The 23,988-nt window shown below is 36.7% G+C and overlaps 3 protein-coding genes across 4 annotated transcripts; all 3 read right to left on the reverse strand.

The window, feature by feature from the left end:
- On the reverse strand, positions 55-11,322 carry LOC18780346 (alpha,alpha-trehalose-phosphate synthase [UDP-forming] 1). 2 transcript variants are annotated; one of them, XM_020562163.1, is made up of 19 exons: positions 10,934-11,322; positions 7,551-7,663; positions 6,433-6,867; positions 6,132-6,229; positions 5,596-5,984; positions 5,320-5,434; positions 5,042-5,143; positions 4,730-4,880; positions 4,560-4,648; positions 4,253-4,301; positions 3,867-3,967; positions 3,351-3,538; positions 3,070-3,187; positions 2,392-2,568; positions 2,192-2,314; positions 2,018-2,105; positions 1,743-1,873; positions 1,535-1,633; positions 55-1,149 (listed from the first exon to the last, which is right to left on the reverse strand). In XM_020562163.1, exons 3-19 carry the CDS (start codon positions 6,797-6,799, stop codon positions 760-762), a joined length of 2,775 nt encoding a protein of 924 aa, XP_020417752.1. In that variant the 5' UTR covers positions 6,800-6,867; positions 7,551-7,663; positions 10,934-11,322; the 3' UTR covers positions 55-759. The 2 variants fall into 2 exon arrangements, with proteins under 2 accessions (XP_020417752.1, XP_007214546.1); XM_007214484.2 differs by lacking the exon at positions 7,551-7,663.
- LOC18781276 (F-box/kelch-repeat protein At3g23880) lies at positions 17,526-18,402 on the reverse strand. Its single transcript, XM_020562235.1, has 2 exons — positions 18,132-18,402; positions 17,526-17,971 (listed from the first exon to the last, which is right to left on the reverse strand). Exons 1-2 carry the CDS (start codon positions 18,400-18,402, stop codon positions 17,526-17,528), a joined length of 717 nt encoding a protein of 238 aa, XP_020417824.1.
- LOC18780821 (uncharacterized protein At2g29880) lies at positions 22,075-23,179 on the reverse strand. The gene is made up of 2 exons (XM_007214059.2): positions 22,820-23,179; positions 22,075-22,719 (listed from the first exon to the last, which is right to left on the reverse strand). The coding sequence occupies exons 1-2, from the start codon at positions 23,177-23,179 to the stop codon at positions 22,075-22,077; spliced, it is 1,005 nt and encodes a 334-aa protein (XP_007214121.2).

A 23,988-nucleotide genomic window follows, 5' to 3' on the forward strand; every position in this document is an offset into this window, starting at 1 on the left:
AGTTTGCCAATTTCCTTTCAGTCAGAGCAATACTACTTCCTGCTAGATGTGTGAATAAATTTGCCAAGGAGATGAGATGAATTACTTTTTTTGAAATGGACAAATGAAAAACGAAAATAAGGGTTGAGGAAACCTCTCTCAGAAAACACAATAGTAATGTGGATGCACTTGTAGATGCTAGATAGTATAATGCCTGCCATTCATCCCAAACACTAGCAGCAGCCAAACTCCTAAAGCTTCAGCAAAGCCTTCAACTAGATGCAATGTCGTCGGATCCGAAAAAATTTCGACGGTTCTGTGACATGCACAAATGCTGGATAGATGCTTCAGTCTTCAGATGTTGTTGTCTCATTTCTGAAGGAGTTGGCTGGTGCATCTTCGGCAAGCTCTTCATCTCCAGATTGAGAGATATTATGCTCTCAAGTTTCTCAAAAGTGTTCATCTCGAGAATTCAATGAATAATTACTTCGATGGTGGAAATTATGTAAAACTTTGACCATCACTGTGGTTTAGATTAATAATAAGGGAATTACTGCATATTCAAGAAGGATGCTCTGAGTTTCTCATTTTGTTCTTCCTAAATCTTTGACCATCACTGTGGTTTAGATGCCTTTTTAGTACCTAATCTAAGAGTAAATCTAATATTTCAATTGAAGCAGTAAAATATCTACAATGCAATAGTATTCAAAAGCGAAATTACGGCTAAGCGAAGGTACACTTTCCGAAAACTTGAGAGCATTATATCTCTCAATCTTGAGATTAAGAACTTGCCGAAGAGGCACCAGCCAGCTCCGTCAGAAATGAGACAACATCATCCGAAGACTGAAGCAGATATCGAGCATTTGTACGCGTCCGGCCGACAGTACAAGAGTAGTAGTTCTCCCTCTTCAGGTCAAGTACATTCCATGAAATCTTCTCAGGAGACGGCCATCGTGGATTCCCATTGCTGTGATTGGCATTCTTCTTCTCACCATTTAGTAAAAGTCGTTGTGTCTTGCTCTGAGCTGATTTTGAGGCATTTTTATTTGATGGAACCTTCAATGAAGATCTTCTCTCACTAGGTAACTTTTGTCCATCAGTCATCTTTCTTGGAAGACCCATCGGCTCAGGCGGAAGATCTGGCTCAAAAAAGGTGTAAACATCTTCATCCTGAAATGAACATGAACAAACACCTGAATCAAAATGTTCTCCATTTTCCACAATTGGGAGTTAAGGCACATAAAATGAACTACAATCCCATGCTTGTCGGTTGGTATTAAGGATCAGACGATGCAAAAGTGGAGCATTTTGATGAGCCTGTGAAGAACCTTCAAGAAAATACTGGAAAGTAACTTAAAGTTGCTGAGAGTTTTGAGTTTTGACCATGATAGTATAGCATGTAATGAAGGATTAATAGCAGATTCTGAGTTTCTGAAGAACCTTATTTAAGCAAAATGTGATCGTATAATTCCTCAGATCAGTAGGGAAACTTATAATTCAGATAAGTGGGGATCAGAGATGAGGGAAGGCATGACTTGTGGGATGGGAAGGTTACCTTTCCTAGAAAATGTCCAATACACAGCACATAATCAATGGGTGTAGTCATAGATTTACTGTGAACTATCTCTCCCAATATACGGTCAATTGCTGCACCCTGAGTTGATAAAGAAAATTGTCAGAAAAGAAAACAAGCAAAAAACTGTGGCATGAAAAATATAAAGTTCATTAATGTAATATTTTTTGTTAAGCGTTCATGGATTCACCTTTGTGACACCAACTGGTCGCACCTCGACAGACCGGCTACCTTGAACAACATCAACAGATGCATTAGAAATTGGACCAGTCCAGAGATGCTGCAGCATATCTCTTGCTTGAAGTCTTCCAAAATCAACATCTACAATTGTGATAATATGACAAGAAACAGAAAGAGTATTATAATAAACAAAAGTGCACTTGTTCAAAAGACCATCTTACAATGGAAACGGGATAAAACAGAACCATTCTTTTTCTGAGTTGAGGGATCAAAATTTTTTTGTACCTGCATATTTATAATTCCACACAAGCGAAGTTGCACGGTCATCCAAATGTGACCGGGGTGTTCTCTCTGTGAAATACTCAAAAACATGCTGAAAAAATAACATCAGCATTGTAAGTTGGAGGAGTCATGATTCAACCAAACAGAATATAACTTTAATTCAAGACTCAAGATCACCTTCACACTCTCAACCCATTCCATATTCAAATGTTCGGGCATTGTTGTCATCCATTTTCCCTTTGTTAGGCGCAAAAACATCCCATTTTCAGCTGCCAACCACATGTCAAGCTCCCCGAAGTTCTGTAAAAACAGTCTAATTAAAAAAGGGATAAAGTAAAGGTGGTAAAGAAATTAAGATGTGAAGATGGATGAAATACATCATCTAAAACTTCTGTGGCACTCCCGCTGAGGACAACAATAGTTGTTTGTGGATCATTGCAGAGTGCTGACAAGGGTTCTTTCAACTCTGGGTGCAGTTTAAGTTCCATTTCTTTTATTTGATCACCTCGTCTCTCAGGTGTGTCCACTGGTTCAGTTAATGTTGCGTTGAATCCCTGAGTTCGAATCACCACAAAGATCAGAAGAAAGAAGAAAAAAAGAAGTCTATCAACGTTGAATCCACGAAAGAAATATTATTGACAGAAGGTAAGAGGGAGCCTAATGCCTTTCAATTATAAGTCTTAAAAATAACAGGGAGAAACTGGTATCAACTAAATGCAAATTGGTGAGACCAACTTGATGTATTTTAGCTACTAAATATGTCAAGCATATCAGCAGCCTATATTAGTCACTGACCTGAATTATATGGAAGCAACTTTTATGTACTGCTGGTATACTGGGAAAAGTAAAGGCATATAAAAACCTTTCGGTTGGGGAGTGAGATCTTGGTTAAGACATTTCTATGACAACTGCCCGTTACGTGCATCAGGCTTCCTAGATTTGACAAAGTATGCAGATCTCTTCAAAGATGAAAACCATGCTGATATGTATGATATTTAATGAAGAATTTACTAGAGGTAAGAACACTTCTTAACTGGGACATTCCCATAACATACCAGTATGATCAATCGATTACTTGCTTTCGAATATCTTTCAATAGCCTCCTTGTTTGGAAGCGGTGGTGGCACCTGTCTAGTCCTTATTTGTGCCTCTACGACAGTGTCGTTAAGTTCACTGGAAAATATTAATGCGAATATCAAATCTCAGTAAGTAATTAGTCTGCCATGCCAATTATGTTGGTTTACCATAGTTCCAAAAGCTTAAGTTGTTAGCACACAGCACAAAAATAATGTCAAGTTCTAAGAATTATGACATGTTGAAACTCAAGCATGCATACCTTACAAACGTTTCGGCCCATTCCTGGGCAGTGTGGGTTGTCACATGTATAAAGTTATGCTTATGCCGCTTCTCTCTTTCTTCAGAGGCCATATTTAATGCTTGGGCAATTGAATTGGCAACTTCTGTGATGTTCCATGGGTTCACTAGAATTGCTCCAGCACCTAGAGACTGTGCGGCACCAGCAAACTGCAAAATGAATTGGAAGTGTTAAAAGCTAGAAGAAAAACAAGTAATAAAAATTAGTCGATTTATCTGTTCCTTGAATGTCAATTGCACAACTAGCATTGCATCTGATACAACCTTAACGAAATAAATGCTAAACACAATTAAGAGATGTTTTACGAGAACCAACTAAACATAGGTTCAGCATCTCAAGCTTATTTGATTCATGATCTCTATCTTTTTACATTATGTACTATTCTCAACATTGAAAATTATAATTCAACACCAACTCAATTTTCCGCAAAGAGACGAAGATATTACATAACCAAACATGCATGCTTATAGTTATTACCTCACTAAGAATGAGGACCCCTTTCTTTGCATCTTGGCATGCCACAAACTCGTAACTGACAAGATTCATTCCATCTCTCAGGGAAGTGACAAGTGCTACATCTGGGCAAATTGGGGAAAAAAAAAAGCAGGGAAGAAGACTTTATCAGCTCAAGGGTTACATATACATTTTCTTAGATATTTGTCTATTAGAAATAAACCATGAAATTGCACCTCTTACAGCTAAAATTGTTTAAGTTCTGAATAAAACAAAACTACAGAAATCAGGAAGAGCACAAAAGGATTTTCTGCCATAAAGGCTTATGGCTTATGTTGAAAATTTGGTTTGCCTGAAAAATTCTGGATCAAAAGAAAGAGGGAAATCCAGAGTATGTAGAATAATAGTACCTGTAACAGCATATAGTGCACATAATGCATGAAAGTCAAGGGAACGATCCTGTAGACGTAGAAAGAATTGTTATGGGAAACATTACATTAAATTTCATGTGGTAGGTCTTGAAACTTGATATAGATGAACGATAAAAATACTGTTATGGTTATGGAACAGGCACTGCTAAACTACTATTCCACCACATTCTTGCAACCCTATTGCTGCTCTGCCATTTTCCCACACATATTACATCAACATCCTTCATATGACCTTTGAATAATACATCATATCATGGAACAGTTACTTAAGAAGTCAAGTGCATACCAGGTGATGTATTGGGACAGCAGTCAAAGTTCCAAATCTGCCATTAATTCGCCCAACAATTTCATGAACCTGGCTTGTAAGTTTTTGATCTGTGGAAATGCAAAATAAGTAGTTTATACATCATACTTAAGATAAGACGAAGGGACAAGAAACCACATGAAGGGGCATACACTCTGGAACATCCGTTCTTGTTGGCACCGCAATTTGCAGTAAAACCACTTTGTCACGCCAACTTGGGTTTTCCTCAAGAAACTTTTCAAATGCCAGTATCTTTTGTGGAATTCCTTTAATCATATCAAGGCGATCGACACCTAACATTACCTGTAATGAAGAATGTTAACAGAATTAAAGTTCTATGTTTCAGATTGATCATGTTACTGTTCTCTAAAGTGACACATATTTTTGGCAGATTTCATTGACAGAAATAACAGGTGTATTTGTGTACGTGTCTAGGATCACTGCAACAACAAATGAACATTTACCTTTCGCCCGGCAAATCTTTCTTTCAATTCTCTAATGTGTTCTTGGACTTGAGGAACCTCCAGTGCACGTATGAAGCGCTCTGAATCTATTCCAATAGGGAACTGAAATTTCAAGCACAAAAAACATAGTAAGTACAGCTAATAATTAGACAGTGTATATATATCATATAAAATGCTTAACACTAAACTTTGTGCAATGATGAAAATTACACGAAACCTCAAAGGATAAAATACGAAAAACCAAAAAAGGAGCAGGTAGTAATTAGATAGATACAGACCGCAGCCACTCGAGTAAGCCTCCCTTGATCCTCAACTCCTTCAGGTGTACCCTCAAGTCCAAGAATGCGAGTGCAAGCACTAACAAAGTGCCGTGCATAGTCATAAGTGTGAAAACTGCAAAGAAAAAAAAATTACTTTATAATCGTTTGCATATTAGGTTTTTATGATGTAAACAGAATTAAATAATCTATCAGGACAACATTTTACCAGATATCTTCAACAAAGTAAATCGTATAACATGTTTGTTATTGATACAGAATGTAACCAAGAATTACCCGACTAAATCAGCTGCAAGAACTGAACGGAGAAGTTCTGATCGTGATGGCAGTGTCCTATGGATTTCAGAAGAAGGAAATGGGGTGTGGAGAAACCAACCAACTTTCATTTTGCTGTTGTAATCCTTCAGGCATTTTGGAAGAAACATAAGATGGTAATCATGGCACCAAACTACATCACCCTCCAAATAGTGCTCATTGACCACATCAGCAAACATTTGATTTGCCTTCTTATATGCAGCAAACTGAGACTGGAAACTCCGGGTGGTGGCAAGTCGATCTTCTTGTGGAAGTCCAAGGTAATGGAAAAGGGGCCACAAAATGTTGTTGCAATATCCATTGTAATATTGATGAACAATCTCCTCATCAAGAAAAACAGGGATACACCTCTGCAAGGAACACAACAATTATCAGTTGGACAGTGAAGTTACAAAGTTTATACACATTACCCTCAGATACAAAACCATATACATAAGCAATCAGTGAAGTGAGCTGGATCTTTCAGTTTAAAAAAATTCAGATATAGAAATTTGAACCTTCTCAGCTAGAGCTTTAGTAAGTGCCTTCTGCCCAATTTCATCTGGCACATTTACCCCTGCCCAACCAATCCACCTTGCTTCAAACTCCTTTACACCTTTGGCAAAACCATCCAGTACAAATTAGGTTTGTCTTTTTGCAGGTAAAGAAATACCACATTAAAATGAAAAAATATATTAACACTAATGGAAATCCTATCCCCTTAAGAAAATGACAAACATGGATACATAAACTTCAATAAAGGGTTGAAGACTTTAAACTGAACAACAATATTTAATGAAGACTTAAGACATCACATACCTAAAAGGGCACTGACCAGACCCCCAGCACTTATGTCCAGAGACCATGAATCTTCACCTCTCCTAACTGCAGAGACGGGTAACCTGTTGGCCACAACCAACAGTCGTTGTCGTTGTCTGAGAGGCCGCCCTTCTTGCTTTTCACATCCATCAGTAAGCGCCCTTGCAGCTGCAGCCCCTTCCAAGAATTGTTCAACATAGGCAACTTTTGAGTTTTCATCTTCTCTTAACTGTAAGTCAGGCTCAAATGGTTGTGCTTCATTCAAGTGGGAGGCCCTGCTATTCTTCCTTAGCTCCCTTTCTCTCAAGAGCCGTTCAACTCGATTTGGGATGTGGGATGAATTACTGTTGTACTTATCCCCAGGCATATGCTCTCTCTAGTAATGAACCTTCGGTACTACTAATATTAGCACTAGGGTCCTGGAGCAACTGTGTCCTACATTTCGATTACGCAAACTAAGTCATCAATCAGCATCATTGACCAAACAAAAGTTCATATTTGGGTGCTAAGAGCAAAAAATCGTAACACACACGGGTCTGAATATGATAATAACATGTCTACAGCAGTACATATTACTCTTGTCACTGAAATTAAAAGGATAAGCATCTAGAGCATAAACATCACAAGAAATGACAAGCAGGTCAAGTGATAGGGATGCAAAGAACAGGATAGCAAGAAAATGGGGTCTAGCACTATCTCTTGGTCTATGAAACTAGAAAGTTGAAACCTCACATTCTTAAAATCAACATGGAAAAAGTTAAAAAGCATAAAGGTAAAAGACTAAAAATGAAAGTAGGTAGACAGGAAATGACAGAAAAGAAATCCACAGCACAGCCGGTGACAGAGTTCTCAGCGGGTGTTCGGCATTCCAACTCTGGCAGGTTCATTCAGCCAAAATTTTTGAGCATCACTCAGATGGATCAACAAATACGGAAAATACAAACGTACAGAAACTTTCAGTTTTCTGAACTAAGAAAGCAATACCATAAACTTATTTCTGTTAGTCTACTTAATCATCTTCAGAAAGTTCAGAAACAGCATAAACCAAAGACAAATAGAAAACTTACTTCTTCAATCATACTAGAAAAACCAAGTCTTTAAAGAAACAAGGACCTCACCTCCTTTCGGGTTTTAGTCAAATATGTCAGTGTTTGGAGATGGCTGTCAACTGAACCCCAGTCAATGGTTTATAAAGAAAGATGGAAGGAAGAGACATGACAATCTCCAAAATCTGAACGGTAGAGAATTAACGTAGTGAGAGAAAAAAAGAGGAAGCAATACAATCCTCTTGTAAGCTTTACAAGGTACAGAAAATCTTACAGCCATGCAGGGGATAGAATGATGTTGGAAAAAGAAAAGGTTTTACCCAAAGAACCGAAAAGGAAGCAAACAGAGTATTTGTAGTCGAAATATCTTGAAAGCAGCAGGGTGATGCTAAAACAATACATAAATACTCTGCTGTATTATTAGCAACTAAATTAACTCAGAGAAGCAATTGTTTTAGTGCACAATATGTATCTTCACTGTCAATATCTTATCTAATTGCTATATTTGCAATTTTCTATAATACAGGCGATAATCTATTCTAAATTAATATAATCGGAGAGGGGATCAAACTTTGATGAACAAGGTCATTAAGATTCACAGTATAGGTAAGTTCTCTATCAACATAAACTCTGTTTTTTTTTTTTTTTTTTTGCCATTTTTCTTTGGGCCTGAAATATGAAGATAATTTCTGCCGCTTGTATAATTCTATTTTCAATCATCACATTTATGTGACGATTGTCCTTTTCCTTTTGGAAAATGAGATTATTATTATTTTTGTATGTAAATGAACGAACAAATTCTTGCTAAAGACCAACCGAAGACAACTGGAAATCACTTTATTGCATTTCCTTTTTGTTACATCATTTCCCACTTTCGGTCACACGATATAACTAAAGATGTGGCCTTATTGATATTTTCCATTCGTTATTTTCTTTATTACAAATTATATCAACAAAGACACACAACCAACTTATGAATTTACAGAAATAAGGTCCATCCAATTGAATCCCAAACAAGCATGGAATTTAGGATAATATCTCATACGATTTGTACTCCTATTTTTAAGAATATAACAAATTAATTGCCCTATTAATAGTCCTAATAAATTTTGAAACTTTTGGATTCTATCTACATGGATGCCCTATTAAGTAGTTATTCCCTAAAACCAATAGCAAAATAACCATATATGTTCGTCTCTAACTCTTGTCACAAGATCTAAGCAGGTTCAACAAATCAAACCCAAACAGGGCAGAGCATATCTTAATTGGGAGGGCCATTACATAAATTTTCATTTCTAAATCATCTACAACGCTAAAAACACATCTTAGAACAGTACATAGCGCTACATGTAAGTCGGGGCCAAGAGACCCAAATAATAAAGAAAAAAAAGGATTTGAAGGTCACTATTTTTTCCTTTGGCCTAGTTGTAGTGCCACATGACATTTTCTAGTAGACCAGCATATATAAAAGTAAGAAAAGACTTGCACATATATAAAATGTATTGATAGGTTTTAAGAAAAATAATAGTTTGTGTATTTGTGTTAGTACTTAAATCCACAATATGGAATTCACACCTGGGCGCACATCATGCATGGCAAAGCAAAAAGTCACTTGTTCAAATTATAATAATTAGTGCAGCTCGTCTCTTCCGAGTCCCAAGGAACTAAGGAAGTGATCATATACCAATATTGATTGTTAACCTACTTTATTAGAACACACCCGACAGACGTTGACATGGAGTGACAATTGACAAGGAACATCACTAATTGTTGCCAGCAACATGACCCACGTCCTAGAATTCTGGACGTAGCATGATACATGACATGGAAATACTACCAACCATTAGTGGCACGTCGGCGAGTAGAGGCTTTTCAACCACTAATGAGTGTTATGCAGTGGTTGAAGAGCCTTTACGTGCACCCGATAGAGTATTGATGTATAACAGTCTTCACGACATTCGAAAAAAATTATTTTTAAATATCTACTCAATTGTAGAAGGATTTTTCTAAGCTCAATCACATATGGATACGTGAGAAATTTTCATTCATTGAAGTATGCGAATTCCATTGTGGAACCTACATGCATCTAATCTCAATGAAATCTTAATTTCGGTAACTTCTACTATATTATTCCCCATTTGATTATTTCTGAGCATTCTTGTTGTGAAGCAGAAAGAAAGGAAAAAGGGAATCTTTCTAATTAATCAATCTTCTCCGGATCCTATTCATTTATGAAATCCCCTACGATTTTGAAACAGTTCTTAGCGCCATTAGTACCCCTCCCTATATGGATATAAAATCCTACAATCAAATTATTCCTTGTACCCATAATTCAATTGTAGAATCCCCCTAGAGGACCTACCAAAAGTAAGTATAGGTCACCTAATAAAAAAGCATATCTTCACTATTTTTTTAAAAAAAACATATCTTAAAAGAACGTGGAGATAGAGCAACTAATGCCGCATTGGGTCAATGATGGAGTTTCAATTTTGCTAGCCCACAACCGACCCAGTCCATCACTAATCAAGTTGTTTGGGAGATGCATGGAACAATTTAGTCGTTGCGATTACAAAAGCAAGAAGCCAGAACATGCAAGCATGAAATTCATTCATTTGGTTCTGGATTTATAACCTAGAAAAAGTACATGGCTGCGTCTAAAGTTTGAGGACACTATCATTGAGGCAAAGACTAGGTTTAGAGTGCAGAAGCTAGGGGCACCTTTAGGTGGAAATTCTTGGCAGTGCCATCAAATTCATCTAGGGATAAGTTGGACATTGACTAAAGATATAAAATACAAAGCAGCTACAATGCTTTAGCACTCGAGCGCACTTACCTACCTTGACACTTAAGCTGGCATCTAATCACATATTAACCTTATAGACAATTTCCCAACGGGTCTAACTCAGTGAAAAATGACATTGACTGGTAAACCATTAGTTTCAGATTCGAACTCCCATAACATTTAGTAGTTTGTTTGAGAAACCCCATCCTCTTGTAGTGTAATATAGACTACCGTTTGTATTTAGACAACTTAATTTGTGAATGATTAAGTACAAACAATGACAAATTACTCCAATTCTTCTTTCACCTAGCTAAGCTCTAGCGAGTCCCCTAGTAGGGACCAAATGTCTGAGAGATTACCACCAATCTGCAATCTAAGGACCTCTATTGTTCGACCAAAAAAAAAAAAGGACCTCTATTGTTGGGAAGCGAACATTAAAACCTTAACAATCAGAAGAACTTGGACATTTTCAATAATGATCTAAAACAAAAAGTCAGATTTCTCTATCAATCAAAGCTCCCATGAAGCATGAAATTAGGGACCGATTTCAAAGGTAGTTGGGGGTAAGAGAAGAACGGAAAAGAGAGCGATGGAGACACAATCAAAGTAACATTAACAATTAGGCAAAACAAGAACTTAATAATGAAGGAAGAGAGAGAATAATAATACTAACCTTCATCGATTGACTTGTTTAAAAAAGGAGAAAGAAACCTTTTGGCTTGGAACAATGCCACTGAACTTTGTAAATATCTTTTGAATGATAAAGATATGCTTTTTCTTCTTCTTTTCTCTCCTTTTTTTTTTGTTTTATGAAAAAAGCAAAAGAAAAAGAAAAAGAGAGTGACAAAGAACCATAAACATGTGAGTAGCTAAATGGACGAATAGACCAATGGAAATGTAACAAAGTCATATGATACGCATGCAGCGCAGTGTTTGTTTTCTCTGTAAGAGCAAGAGGCAAGTGGAGTTGGGTATTATTGCTGTGCTCAGCATCAGTATCAGACTCGGACTCAGACTCAGAGATAAGGGATTCTACTTTCTATGGTGTGTAGCTCGTGAAAGGCTCTACCAAGGACAGGGAATTTGCAGCAAAACTTAAAATTTGTCACACATGCAAGGATTGCCACCCAGCCAGCATGGTGTGGGTCCCACTTTGAGCAACATCCCATCCATCCAATCTGGCAAGTTCTTTTGGACGAGTTAAAAAAACTGACATCATGGTGAATTGCTGGTGAAATTTCATCAAGGACCAAAAAAATTTGAAATCCTAACTTTTCATGGGCTCATTACAATTCAAGGGAAAACATTTCAAAATATATATTTTTGAATACGAACGATAGTCATAAACTATAAGGAAAATAGAAGTTTCTTACACAAACCAAAGTTCTATGAAAGTTCAAACTTAAGACTAATGATTTGTAAGTTAATGTACTTTTTCACTTGGATAGACCCGTTGGTTTTCAAAATACATTTTAAGGCAGCATCGTTATTGCAACATAGAAAACTTAAGATGGTGAACTCTACCCGCTAGCTGCATACCTGAAGCTTCCTTTGTCCTAATCTTTTTGTAAATGACAATTTCATCCTACGTGTACTTCTAGCCTAATTACTATACTCAACGTTTGTTCTTTTATCTATTCTAAATTCTAATACAATTGTAATATGGCCAAATTCAACTTGGCTACCATACAAGCATGCAATCCAGAAACATATATAAAGCTTATCACAATATTTATTTAGATTCAATCTAGATTAGAATTTGCGTGTTGTAACAAAGTCACGAGGGTGATATATTAATACCCATATGAATACGCACGAGTGAGAGCTTCCTGTATTACTAGTAATCTTTTCGTTATTGCCAAATCAATTGGATAATCACTCTTTCAATGAATTTATTTATTTATTTACTATTTACTTTATACTTACAGATCCTGATATGAATCTAGCAGAACATTCTATTAAAACACTTAACCAAGCATTTGCTTAGTGCTACAGTAATTATTTTAAAAGGCATAACACCAAAACAAAACAAAAAACAAGAAATATCCCATTTAGATTTGGTTGTCCATCAAATGGTACTTTTCGACAAATAAATTTTTGGTTTCTTGTTTATAACAGTAGCAGAGAGAGAACAAGATACTACCAAAAAAAGCTAAGGAGTGTTTAGTAAGAACTCCCATGGCTGATGTGGACAGGACTGCCATCTGCTAATACCCTCTCTAACAGAAATCTAACTGATAACTAATTGTAGCTCGAAGCTTCAGTGTGTGAACGAAAAAAATATATAGAGAAATTTCAGAAAGTTCTCAAACTTTCTTTCATTCTTCCTGAATGCTTTGTATTTCACAGTTACATCACAAAAGCATATACAAACACACACACACACACACACACACAGAGATATATACACGAATCTGTGTTGGCCTATTCTGGATGTCTGAGAGATTTATTGTGCAAAAATTAACATAATAATGACGATTTCTTGAAACGAAAATTAAAAGTAGAAATCAAACAACGATGATTCAACGAAAAAAAAAACGCAAATTTCGATCAAGAATCAGAGATTCAAAGAAATTCAACGTATATTTACAGATATACAGAGGTGCGCCTAATCTTGCATTCACATACAGAGAGAGAGAGAGAGAGAGAGAGAGAGAGAGAGAGAGAGCTAACCGTTGGTTTGAAGAGCCGCCTCGAGCTTTTGACGAACACTAACCTCCTTCTTCGTCCAATTGCAGAGGCAGAGAGAGAGAGAGAGAGAGCGAATGTGTTATGGAGGAGTGAGAGAAAGAGAGAAAGCTAGACGAATGTTGGGGAGAGAGAGAGTAATTGGGAGACAGTGGTAGCGTCAGAATAGCTTTTATGGCGGGAGAGAGAATAAGAGGGGGGGCTTTTTAGTTTTTACGTCGCGACCAATCATTTGGAGGGAATTTGTTCCTTTTTCTTTATTTTGAATTTTTTTATTCTTTTCAGTTAAAAAAGAACGAAAAAAAGAGCGATGCTGTGTTTTCTTTTGTTAAATTGGGTGATGACAATGCATGAGCAAAAGCAGAAGAAAAAAAAAAAGAACTAAAGATTTCAACAATTTATCCTCACCTCGCCAAATAGTGGCTGATCTAGTAAGGAGCCAATGAAGCTACTAACCCCCACTCAGTCTTGTTCTACACCTTTCATGATATTTTATGTTGAATGGGGGCAAACTGTTTCATAAAATGCCTCAAAGAAGGCTAAGGCAGGGGGCAATGGGGCAAAGGAATGGCTGAGACTTGGGTTGCATTAGGCTAGACTTTACAGATTGTTGGTAGGGTCTACTAGCCTCTGCATACTAGGTCAGAATTTACAAGTTCTTGCCCTAGAGAAGAAAAATTCATGGATCTACCAGTGCTAGTCAAAGACAATTAGAGAGAACCTCAATTCCCTGATAAAGTACCCCCTCCTCCCCCGCGCGTCCCCCTACGTACCCAAATATTGTGAGTAATATACTTTGCTTGCTGGTAGAAAGAGTTTGCAACTATTATGGGATAAACACACATAAATAATATTGATGGGTAAAATAAATAGTATTTCACAATTAGGCTCATTCTAAATAGTTTTTGGTGTCATAAACAACACCAAAAAGTAGATTTATTCTGTCGAATATATTGTCTGCTGCGGGGATCTATTTTGATTCTGCACCAATGTTACAATGTACATGTATAATCTTCGGCTTTATGCCTTTATATCTCAACCTTTGGTAACTTGGCTTTCACGTGAGGTTACACATTTCTCATTGGACCCATTCACTTTCTGTTTTCTTTTCGTGGCTGCTACATAATATAACCTAATTAAGCAAAATCAATGGCTTAAAAAGCGTCTGGCAAATGCACTTTGATGAGCTTTCTGCCACCACTTCACAAACTTTCAGAAAAATAGATTCCAAACTCATATTATAATAAGATGCTTTTGGTTTAATTTATTTACTTTGATTTGTTCCTTTCTTCTTTCTTGAGATGTGTCAGCAGCATATATAAATCAGCTTTTGGTAGTGTGCTTTTAATTAATTCTTAGTGTTGTTATAATATTGTGAACTTTGGTCTTAAAAATAATAAATTAATCCGTTTATTTTATGGGAGGTCAACTCTAATACGACCACCAAAACCATGCATTAAAAAGATGTTTTACGACGTGTAGTGTTGCAAATCCATACAAACACACTCACTCCTTTTGGTTTTTTGGGACTAGAATTTTCATGAGAGAGAGAGAGAGAGAGAGAGAGAGAGAGAGAGAGAGAGAGTAATTAGGTAATTAGGTAATTAGGTAATTAGGTAATTAGGTAATTAGTATAATTCAGAAACTAGGAAACAGGGGGAAACAGAGTTGGTGCGATGGCTTGGGATTTTATAGATACCCTTGTCTTATCAGGGAAAGCATGCAGTTGATGCAGACATTTACCCCATCATTCCGCCGTAGAGAAAATTGCTATCTCATGATCTTATCCTACTGATACCTAAAATGATTCTTTCTTCTATACAATAGCCCCCCGAAAAAATATATACATAAACATAGTATTAATTATGCATTAGTTATATTCGGTTCAATTCGATTTGGTTGGAATGAAACTCAAAAGATCAAATACTATTTAATTAAAAAAAGCTAAATTAAACTAGCCAGTTCTGTTACCAACACGATATATCCCATTAGAAAATGGACTTGATTTACATATCAATAGTCTCAGGTTTGAACTTCTTGTCACATTTATAGTGTGTGTGAGAAAAACTCCCTTCATCTTATAGTTTAACTTGTATTTTTTTTATATAAAAAAAGCCAGTTCGGTTGGTTTTTTCGGTTTGGGATGTTTTATGTCCATCCCTAAGATTATTTTTTAATTTTTAAAATAACATATATGCATGCTAAGCAACGCTAAGCCATACTTATACAAGCTAACTATACTAACTTTCAAAAGTCCCAAAAAAAAAAAAAAAAAAAAAAGTTTACAACTAGTGTTTGCCAGGTGAGATGGTGTCGCTATCTATTTCACAATAAGAGTCATGTGGATGCCATTTATCAGTATCATATCCAATAATTTGCAAATCCATAACAGCTTTTTACAAAATTTCATGCAGAACTCAGGCCAGAAAAATACATAACCTGCTCTGAAAAAAAACAATAGACAAAACGGAGAGGAAACAACATCTCTGATTTCTCTATATGGATTCTTCTGATGCAGCACGATGAACATCATGATAGTTGCTTATCCAAGAAGCAAAAAACCAAGCAAAGTGCATGAAATCTGAAAAGGCGATTTGCCATCATCATCATGGTTTACAAATTTAAAAGAGAGTAGGGTAGGGTAGCTAGGTGGCATAGCATTGGAGACAGGCATGGGTTCCTAAGGTTAAGCTGTAGGGGGAATCAACACATGGTCCTGGTCTGGTGGGTAGAGAGGGATGGAGAGAGAGAGGCTTTATGAAAGGCAGAAAAAAATCAGTGGGGGCACTATTGGAATCCGATTCTTTGGTTCAGAATCTCCTAAACATATGGGGTATCTTTTAAGATATCAACTTATTTGTTTGCTACTTTTTGGTTCATCTTCTAGGGACTGGGAGAGTGGAGTCGGTAGGGGCCTATATATCCAATATCCATAAGCCTTTTGCAAAAGAACAGATTGGACACTGATATGATATATTATGAGTGGTCTCATGAAATTTACATGTGACATATGACCAGTATCAAGTGGACACCTATGACTAAGAAAATTAAAACAAAACAAATAGGTACCAGTGGGTCATAGCAATTTGTAGTAAGGACGGGAAAATCGATCACATGACCTCGAATGCAGGATTACCACTCTTAACTAATTGAGCTATAAATTTCTTCGTCTAACTTGAGGTTTAGCTTTGGAAAGAAAAAGCGAAAAAGAAAAGTTGTTGGGCTTGTAGCACGATTGGGTTTAATTTCTCGGCTCCAAAATTAAAACCTCAATTTTAAAGCTAGCCCATCAATAGTGGGTCCAAGTGGCCCTGTAATTGTCCCTTAGCCCATCAATGGAGAACTCTACAACGTATTTGTAAACGCCAACCCATTAATTAAGAGGTTAGAACACGAGATCAAAGACTTGCTAAGAAGAATAAGTAACCTATTAGATGGTTAAGAAATATATTTTCTTTGAAATTATACATCAATTGCCTGATCAAGAGTCCAAGGTACATAAATAGATACATAGAAGAAAGATGACATCTGATAGAAAAAAAAAAAAAAAAAAAAAACAAGAGAAAGAAGAGAAACTAATGCACATGCCTTTTAATTCCATCAGCAACCAATCTGATCTGGAGTGAATATCAGAGCCTGTAGTGTGTCAGCCTTTCGTGTGCTTCGACGTTGATCAAGCACTCTACCACAATGCTACCAACACTGACTGCAGATACTGGAGCAACAGTTGACATAGGACTAATAAAAGCTCACTCAATCTTAATCAACCCTTGTTGAGCAAATTGAATATGCATCAAAAAGACCCTTGATGCCGTCAGAAACCTCCTATATCCAATCCACAGCAGTACCACAGTAAATTTGAGAATCACAATACACCAGCAACTGCATCTTGTATCGGGGATCCAAATTTGCTGCTACTGCTAATGCCAACCTGCACTCGCTCCACCATTTATCATGTTTAGCTTCATTTTTAATGCCATAGAACTAAGAAAGTCGTCTGGGCTCTTGCATCATTCAATGTTTAGATGTGATCATCACAAATCTCAGGAAAATATATACTTCCAGTTGGTTTGTTGCCTGAAAAGACATTAGTGATTTCAACAAGAAGTTTCAAATAACCAGTAATAAAACTCCTACATTCCCATTCTCTGCCGGTTAAAGCTGCAGTATAGGTACGGTCATGCTCTTTTGCAGGACAGAAAATGCACCCTTGTATTTTAAGGCTGTTTAAAAAGTAAGGTGTGTTGAATTCCATCAAACCGGAAGCGAAGGCAAGTGCTAATCAAAATCCAATCCAAACTGGTCTGACTTCTAATTTGTTGGTCCTTCTTAGTAAGAAATAGCATTGGGTTGACCAAGTAAGACAAGACTCTCTACAAAAGAATCCATGAAGTGGTACCTGTATCCATCAGTTTTAAACTCTTTAACTTGTTTGGTCTTAGGGTCCACCGATAAAAGCATCCCACCATACATTCTGAACACTAATTCACAACTCCTAAAACCAAACGGCGCAATTAAAGTTCCTTCCAAGCATATACTCATTAATTTAGTCCATGATTCAGGCACACCAAACTCTTTCATGACCCACATGTGAATACAAGTAATAGCATTTGATCCCTCTGAAACTTCATCAGATGTCTCAAACAAGACAAGGACTTCCCGTATCTCGACATAAAGCAATTCTTTCTTTTCAAAGCATCAGGCACCGTTATCTTTCCAAATACCTCATTGACCATATCAAACTGCACAATGCAATTACCCTTGTTCTTCAAGGATTGCTGCCAATGCGTAATCCCATTAACAAAAACTTGTCTGTATCTAAGACTAATACCTGCAGGGTTAAAGTCCGCAGGAATAACAGCAGCACTAAGAGTCTTCCAGGCGCCACTGGATAATGACCAAACCTCAACCTCACATGGGGCTTCGCTTAAAAGGCCGCTCACAATTCTCAAAACCTTATAGTCATCGGTACGCGAATCGTAGCCAAAGGCGTAACTTGCTATCATAGACTTTCTGATGTAATCTGTGGGAAAAGGAATTCTAGGCCTAGGCAAAAACATAAACTTTCTAACAGAAGGGTTCCAGATGATTGTTGCAAAATTAGCAGCGAAAAAATGTGATCTTTTTGGGAAAATAAGCTGTGTTATGGCAAATGAATGGATTTACAAGCTTTGTGTACTCACCAAATTCAGGGTTGTCCCAGTGCAAGGAGAAAAGCTCACCAAGCTGACAAGCAGCGTCCACTTTCTCAGGTAAAGCGTTTAGCAGAAGGAGGTGACCGTCGTTTTGGTTGCTGGATTGGGCTGTGCAGCGGCTGAAGTGGGTGTGGATGAAGGTAGAGCTTTTGATCAGCGACCACCATGATTTGCACACTGCTCTGAATTTGATTAGAGATTTGATGGGCAGCCTCAGGAGGATTTCGTGTATGACTTCTTCAGGGAAGTAGTCTGCCATGGCTTTGATTGTCTGATGTTTTCCTCTAACTTTCAATTTCGATTATGCCTGCGATGCAAGAGTTGGGATTTGGGGGGTTTTAAAAATGGAAAAAAGTATAGCCGTCTGTTTGGTTTGGGGTTTGATCCCCCTACTTCATAAAAAAAAAAAAAAAAAAGAGGTATAGCCTAGGGTGTGCTTTCTGTTTACGGGGTTACAGAGGTCTGGTAGTTGGTTGGCGCGGGGAGTTAATAGGGCATATTTTATGGAGACAAAAACGTAGGCAGGTTTGAACACTATTAGTTAGTATGAAAATCAATGTACTTTTTCATTGGCTTTAGAACCCGTTGGCTGTACTGCTCAAGTTTGTATTGGAGTTTGGCTCGAATTTGGACTGTCCATTCTTAGAGGTTAAAGTATAAAATTTGTGATAGTGGGAATATAGCTCGGTTGGTTAAGGTCTTTTATCTTTATCTATATAGATAGTAATATTTTTTTATTCAACTCGAGCTTGTATTGAATTCAATATCATTTTAGCTTGTTTGAGCTCGGTCTGTAAATAAAACAAATCAAATGAAACTAATGCTCGATAACTTTTAAACAAGTCAATTAAGCACTATAATATTTGACTTGACTTGTTTACACTTTTACGTTGCAAAAAAACTTATATGTAACGGAGATAGCATAATAATATAATGACACGTGAAAAAATTATCTTATATATCACTACATTATTAAACAAAAATAACAAAAAATATTATTCCCTTTACATGAGAGTTCCTCGCCCTAAGTTAGGCTTCCGTCCATGTCTGGTGAGCAAATGAAAAAATGAAGAGACGGTCGTACGCACACTCTTCAAACACCCGTCCAAGGAACTAATAAAAAACAACTTTGGTCAATGCTAGAGGAAAGCAAAAGGGCGAGGGATAAATAATTTTATTCTTCCTGGAGATACTTTTCAATGGCACTGAGTTGGGAATTTGTACCATATTATTACTTATGATTCGTGTTCAAAGTGCCCACTGAACTCAAATGAATTAAAATTCTTGCATAGGGATAGCTTGACACGAACTATGGAATCATAAATGTCATGGTGGCACCGTGGCACAACTCTCACGTAAGCAACTATTATGCTTAAGTGGTTAAATACGTTTACCTACACTCTTGTAAATTAAAAAAGAAAAGAAAAAAAAAACTGTTCCAAAGGTCAAATTAGAGTTATACTAAAAATAAAATAAAAAAATCCCAGTCTGATATCAGGTTTTGGCTCTGGGAAGTATCATAGAGAACTTTCTCAAAGCCTTCAATCCATCCAGTGTATCACTGCTGGTACTAAGTTAGCTGCGGCCAGTCAAATCTCAACCTCGTAGGAACGATTCTCGAGCAAACTGAGTACGCATCAAAAAGCTCCTTGACGTCTTCAGCAACCTCCTTCATCCAGTCCAGAGCATTACTACCATTAATTCAGAAGAGTAAATACACCACCAACTGGATCTTGTATCTGGGATCCAAAATTGCAGCTACTGCCAATGCCAACCCTGCACTGGCTCCGACAATTAGCAAGCTTAACTTTCATCTTTAACACCATAGAACTGAGGAAGTCATTTGGGCTCTTGCACCATTCAACATAGACGTGAACACCACAAATCTCAGGAAAATATATACTTGCAGTTGGACATTTGTTGCCTGAAAAAGACATCAGTGATTTCAACAAGAAGTTTCAAATAACCCGAAACAAAACTCGTCCATTCCCATTCTGTGTCGATTGATGCTGGTGTGTATAGGAAGGGCCATGCTCTTGCAGGGCAGAAAATGCAGCTCTGTATTTTGAGGCTGTTTCAAGTATAAGGTATGTTGTTTTCCACTAAACTGGAAGTGAAGGGAAGTCGTTGGTTCTTATTAGTAAGAAATAGCATTTGGTTGTTCAAGTAAAACAAGACTCTCTACAAAAGAATCCATGAATTGGTACTTGCATCCATCAGTTACAAACTTTTTAACTTGTTTGGTCTTAGGGTTCACCGATACCAGCTCTCCATTACACATTCTGAACACTACTTCACCACTCTTTCTAGAACCAAATGGCATGATTGAAGTTGCTTCCAGGCATATATTTAGCAATTTAGTCCACGATTCAGCCAAGCCAAACTCTTCCATGACCCACATGTGAATACGATATGAACATATATACACACTTCCCTTCTGCAGTCTAAAAGCATATATATGCAACATATATACACACTCGATGGGAATTTGCAATTGGCTGTTGGGCATGGAGTTCTAGCGGTAAAAAATTATTGATGTCCATACATTCAGTTTTGCAAATGGTCATGACATTTCAAAATTAGTGTTATGCCTGTTGGATTTCCCCCAAAAAAGAACCATATCCTTCCCTACTCCTAACCCTACCTCTACACATCCAAACCACCACCATCCATCCATACCTAAACTCGTCGTGAACAAATTGTAGTTTGTAATGTGGGTTTTTCTATTACTTATGAAGTATTATATTAATGTTTAATTTTTATGAGTCTATTTTGTATTTTTTTTTTGGTTGAGAAATTAGTTAAAGTAGCCATTCTTCACAATTTTTGTTCTAAAATAGCCATCCTTGCATTACAGGTAGTGGCGGAGCCAAAAATTGATGTTAGAGGGGACCCTCTTGCAAAATATAAAAATGAAAGGAATGAGAGCATAAACACTGCAAGTTCTCGTAGAGCATCTTGCGCATCATTTTGAGACCCTAACCAATATCCTCTAAACTAAAAATCAAGAATAAACTTTTAAATTATAGATTTTACAGATCAAGATTGTAGTATATATAAAACACTTGCATCCTCTTTTAATATTCAATTCAATTCATACACAACATTAAATTATTTGCATAGAGAGAGAAATAGAGAAAGAAAAGGGGAGTGGAGGGAGAGAGAGAGAGAGAGAGAGAGAGAGAGAGAGAGAGAGAGTGAGTGAAGAAAAGAGAGAGTTGAGAATGGGCTTGTTGTGACCCCTCGTGGCTTCGCCACTAATTACAGGGGCGCTATGGGGACAACATATAAGGAACTATGGGGATATTATGGAGGACAATGGCTATTTTGGAATAAAAAGTTGTGAAAATTGGCTATTTTAGCACAAAGCTCAATTTTTTTTAACCTTTTACACATTGACCTCCTGGAAGGAAATTTCCTATTATCGTGACCATTGATTATTGTAAGTTTTTCTTTTCCACATTAAAAGAAAAAAAAAAAAAAAACTAGAATTCGTCTATGAATTTGGACTTCCTATCTCAGCTAATGTAAACAATCAATTGATGGTTCTCAGTTAAGACAACCAAGTGTCATTGTTTGGATAGCAAAACCAAACGCTCAAGCAATTTCAGTCCAAACAACCTTTATGCAACAGAAAGCATTTCTTTCGTTTTAAAGTTTTCCACCTTCATGCCGTGGCATGTGGTTATTAAAACCATGAGATGGCACATCAGCCCACATTGCTAAATTCAGCTTCCATTCAATCCGAAACTTGAAAAACATCTTTAAAATGAAGTGTCACATGCAGGCAACTGAAAGAGAAAAATCTGAATGACGAAAAAGGTCCCTGAACAATTACAACTAGGGGTTGAGGAATTTAAACAAAACAAAAATGCTTGATAAACAACATAAATACCCAATAGAGCCTGATGTATCATCACCCAAATAACACTCATTTCAAAAGGTAGGTTATCCAATCTGAGCGCTCTTCAAGTGACATACTAAAAAATACATCCCTTCTTGTTTTAGTATTAAGCAATGCAACTGCTTTATAACGAGCACGTTCATCCAAATTTGGGGTCTCCTTGATAGCAACCCAAATACAACTTTGGTTCTCTCTTTTCCTTTTCTCTCTATCTTTCTCCCTTTTCTCCAATAGGTTACAGATTCTCTGAAAGTTGGTAGCAATTGAATCAATGTTAAGAGAAAGTTTTTCCAGTATTCCAGCTTGATTGGTGGTCTCAAATGAGGTAGTATTCCCTTCATACTCAGCTCTAGTTCGTTTCTTCTGGTTGATGCTTTCTGAGGGAACTTTCGGACTAGTGGCATGAAAGAGTAAGGGTGATGAAGATTGTCCAGGTGATGGATCTTGGTGTGATGGTTCCTTTTCATTTGGTAGAAAAGCCTTATTACCATCATCATAAACAAACTCCTGTTTTCCAACATGTCTATCTTCGACCCAATCAATTCTTGCATCAATATCATCACCCAATTCTAACGAGTTTCTCTCAATAGCAATTTCATTCCCAAATACAATTTGCAATTCCTCATAGTCCTCACAAGTTTCTGTGCGAAGGCCTATGTGGCTCGGATAGGACTGTAAATGAAACAAGAAAATAATTATTATTTAAGAAAGGAAGTAATATGTACTCAAATTACCAAATATAATATATTTAAAGAAGAGTTAAGAAGCGCACCTTAAAGTAATCTTCCCAAAGTTTTTCATCACCAGTGAATTTCTTTCTGATTGGGTCCCACTCAAACCCAGAGCAATGATGGACAAGTTGGGTATACTTTTGATATTTTTTCTTAAAGTATTTCAACCGACTCTGGTAATGAGAATAACTTTTTTGACACTTAAGTTTTTCATTAATCTTTGGAAGTATTTTAGCTTCTACAGTTGCCTTGTTTAGCACACCATTAGGATTCCGCCATCCATGAGACACAGCATCGACCATGAGTTGTAACAACATCTTGCTCTCTTCCATATTCCAACTGTTATAATCATTCTTGGCCTTCCCTTTTCCATTTACTTGCAATTGTCGTGCATCTCCCATTTGTAATGTAACTATAATGCAAATTATTATTAGATATCTAATTTTTAGTTTCTTATTGATCTAATATAATACAAAACCACACAACCTCTCTAACTGACAATATTATACATAAAATTAACTCATAATACAAGAAAGTAAAAGACCAAATGATATATATTTCTCATAGAAAAAAAAGGGACCAAATGATTAATAATGCAAGAGCAAAAGGACCATGCATAACAAAACAGGCCAAAATATGCAAACATACATAAGCTTACAGAAGCTGCAATCTAATAGGGCTGAAAAAAAATTAGATCAGATAAGCTTACAGAAGCTGCAATATAATTGACTAAACGCACTGTTTAAGCCACCACACTATCCTTATATTTCCAATAAAATGTTATTTTCTTCTTTTTTGCGTTTCATGTGAATTTAGGATGATTAATTATAAGTGTACTAAAAAAACAATCGAAGCCTATAATCAAGGAAACAACAAATCACATATGCTATAAACTACTATATATATGAAAATACCAAAACTAAAACAAGAAAATGCGCGTACGTAAACCCTAACCCTAACCGAAACCCTAATAACAAGTAAAACCCAACCAGATTATCATCAATGAACAAGAAAATAACGGGAAAGAAAAACTAGCAGTGTACAAATTGATTTGAAGAGAGAAAAAAATGAGTGTACCTTGAGAGAGATGGAGGAATGCTCGTAATTTGCAGAGAGAGAAAATAGATCGTCGAAGCTTCAAATGAAATATTGGGGGACGGCTGAACTTGTTATGACCTTAGGTATTTATACTTCTCTCTCACCCTCAAAT

This window comes from Prunus persica, chromosome G4 (genome assembly GCF_000346465.2).
Source record: "Prunus persica cultivar Lovell chromosome G4, Prunus_persica_NCBIv2, whole genome shotgun sequence".
NCBI lineage: Eukaryota > Viridiplantae > Streptophyta > Magnoliopsida > Rosales > Rosaceae > Prunus > Prunus persica.

What these genes read in the sequence shown, in the direction of transcription:
- LOC18780346 (XM_007214484.2), bottom strand. Translation starts at nt 6,799, where the DNA reads ATGCCTGGGGATAAGTACAACAGTAATTCATCCCACATCCCAAATCGA. An exon ending in TCTGGTCAGTGCCCTTTTAG is followed by an intron (nt 6,230 to 6,432) that starts GTATGTGATGTC and finishes GTTTTGCCAAAG; the next exon opens with GTGTAAAGGAGTTTGAAGCA. An exon ending in GTGGAATTATAAATATGCAG is followed by an intron (nt 1,874 to 2,017) that starts GTACAAAAAAAT and finishes TCACAATTGTAG; the next exon opens with ATGTTGATTTTGGAAGACTT.
- LOC18781276 (XM_020562235.1), bottom strand. Translation starts at nt 18,402, where the DNA reads ATGGCAGACTACTTCCCTGAAGAAGTCATACACGAAATCCTCCTGAGG. An exon ending in CTGGGACAACCCTGAATTTG is followed by an intron (nt 17,972 to 18,131) that starts GTGAGTACACAA and finishes CTTTTCCCACAG; the next exon opens with ATTACATCAGAAAGTCTATG.
- LOC18780821 (XM_007214059.2), bottom strand. Translation starts at nt 23,179, where the DNA reads ATGGGAGATGCACGACAATTGCAAGTAAATGGAAAAGGGAAGGCCAAG. An exon ending in TTTGGGAAGATTACTTTAAG is followed by an intron (nt 22,720 to 22,819) that starts GTGCGCTTCTTA and finishes TTTCATTTACAG; the next exon opens with TCCTATCCGAGCCACATAGG.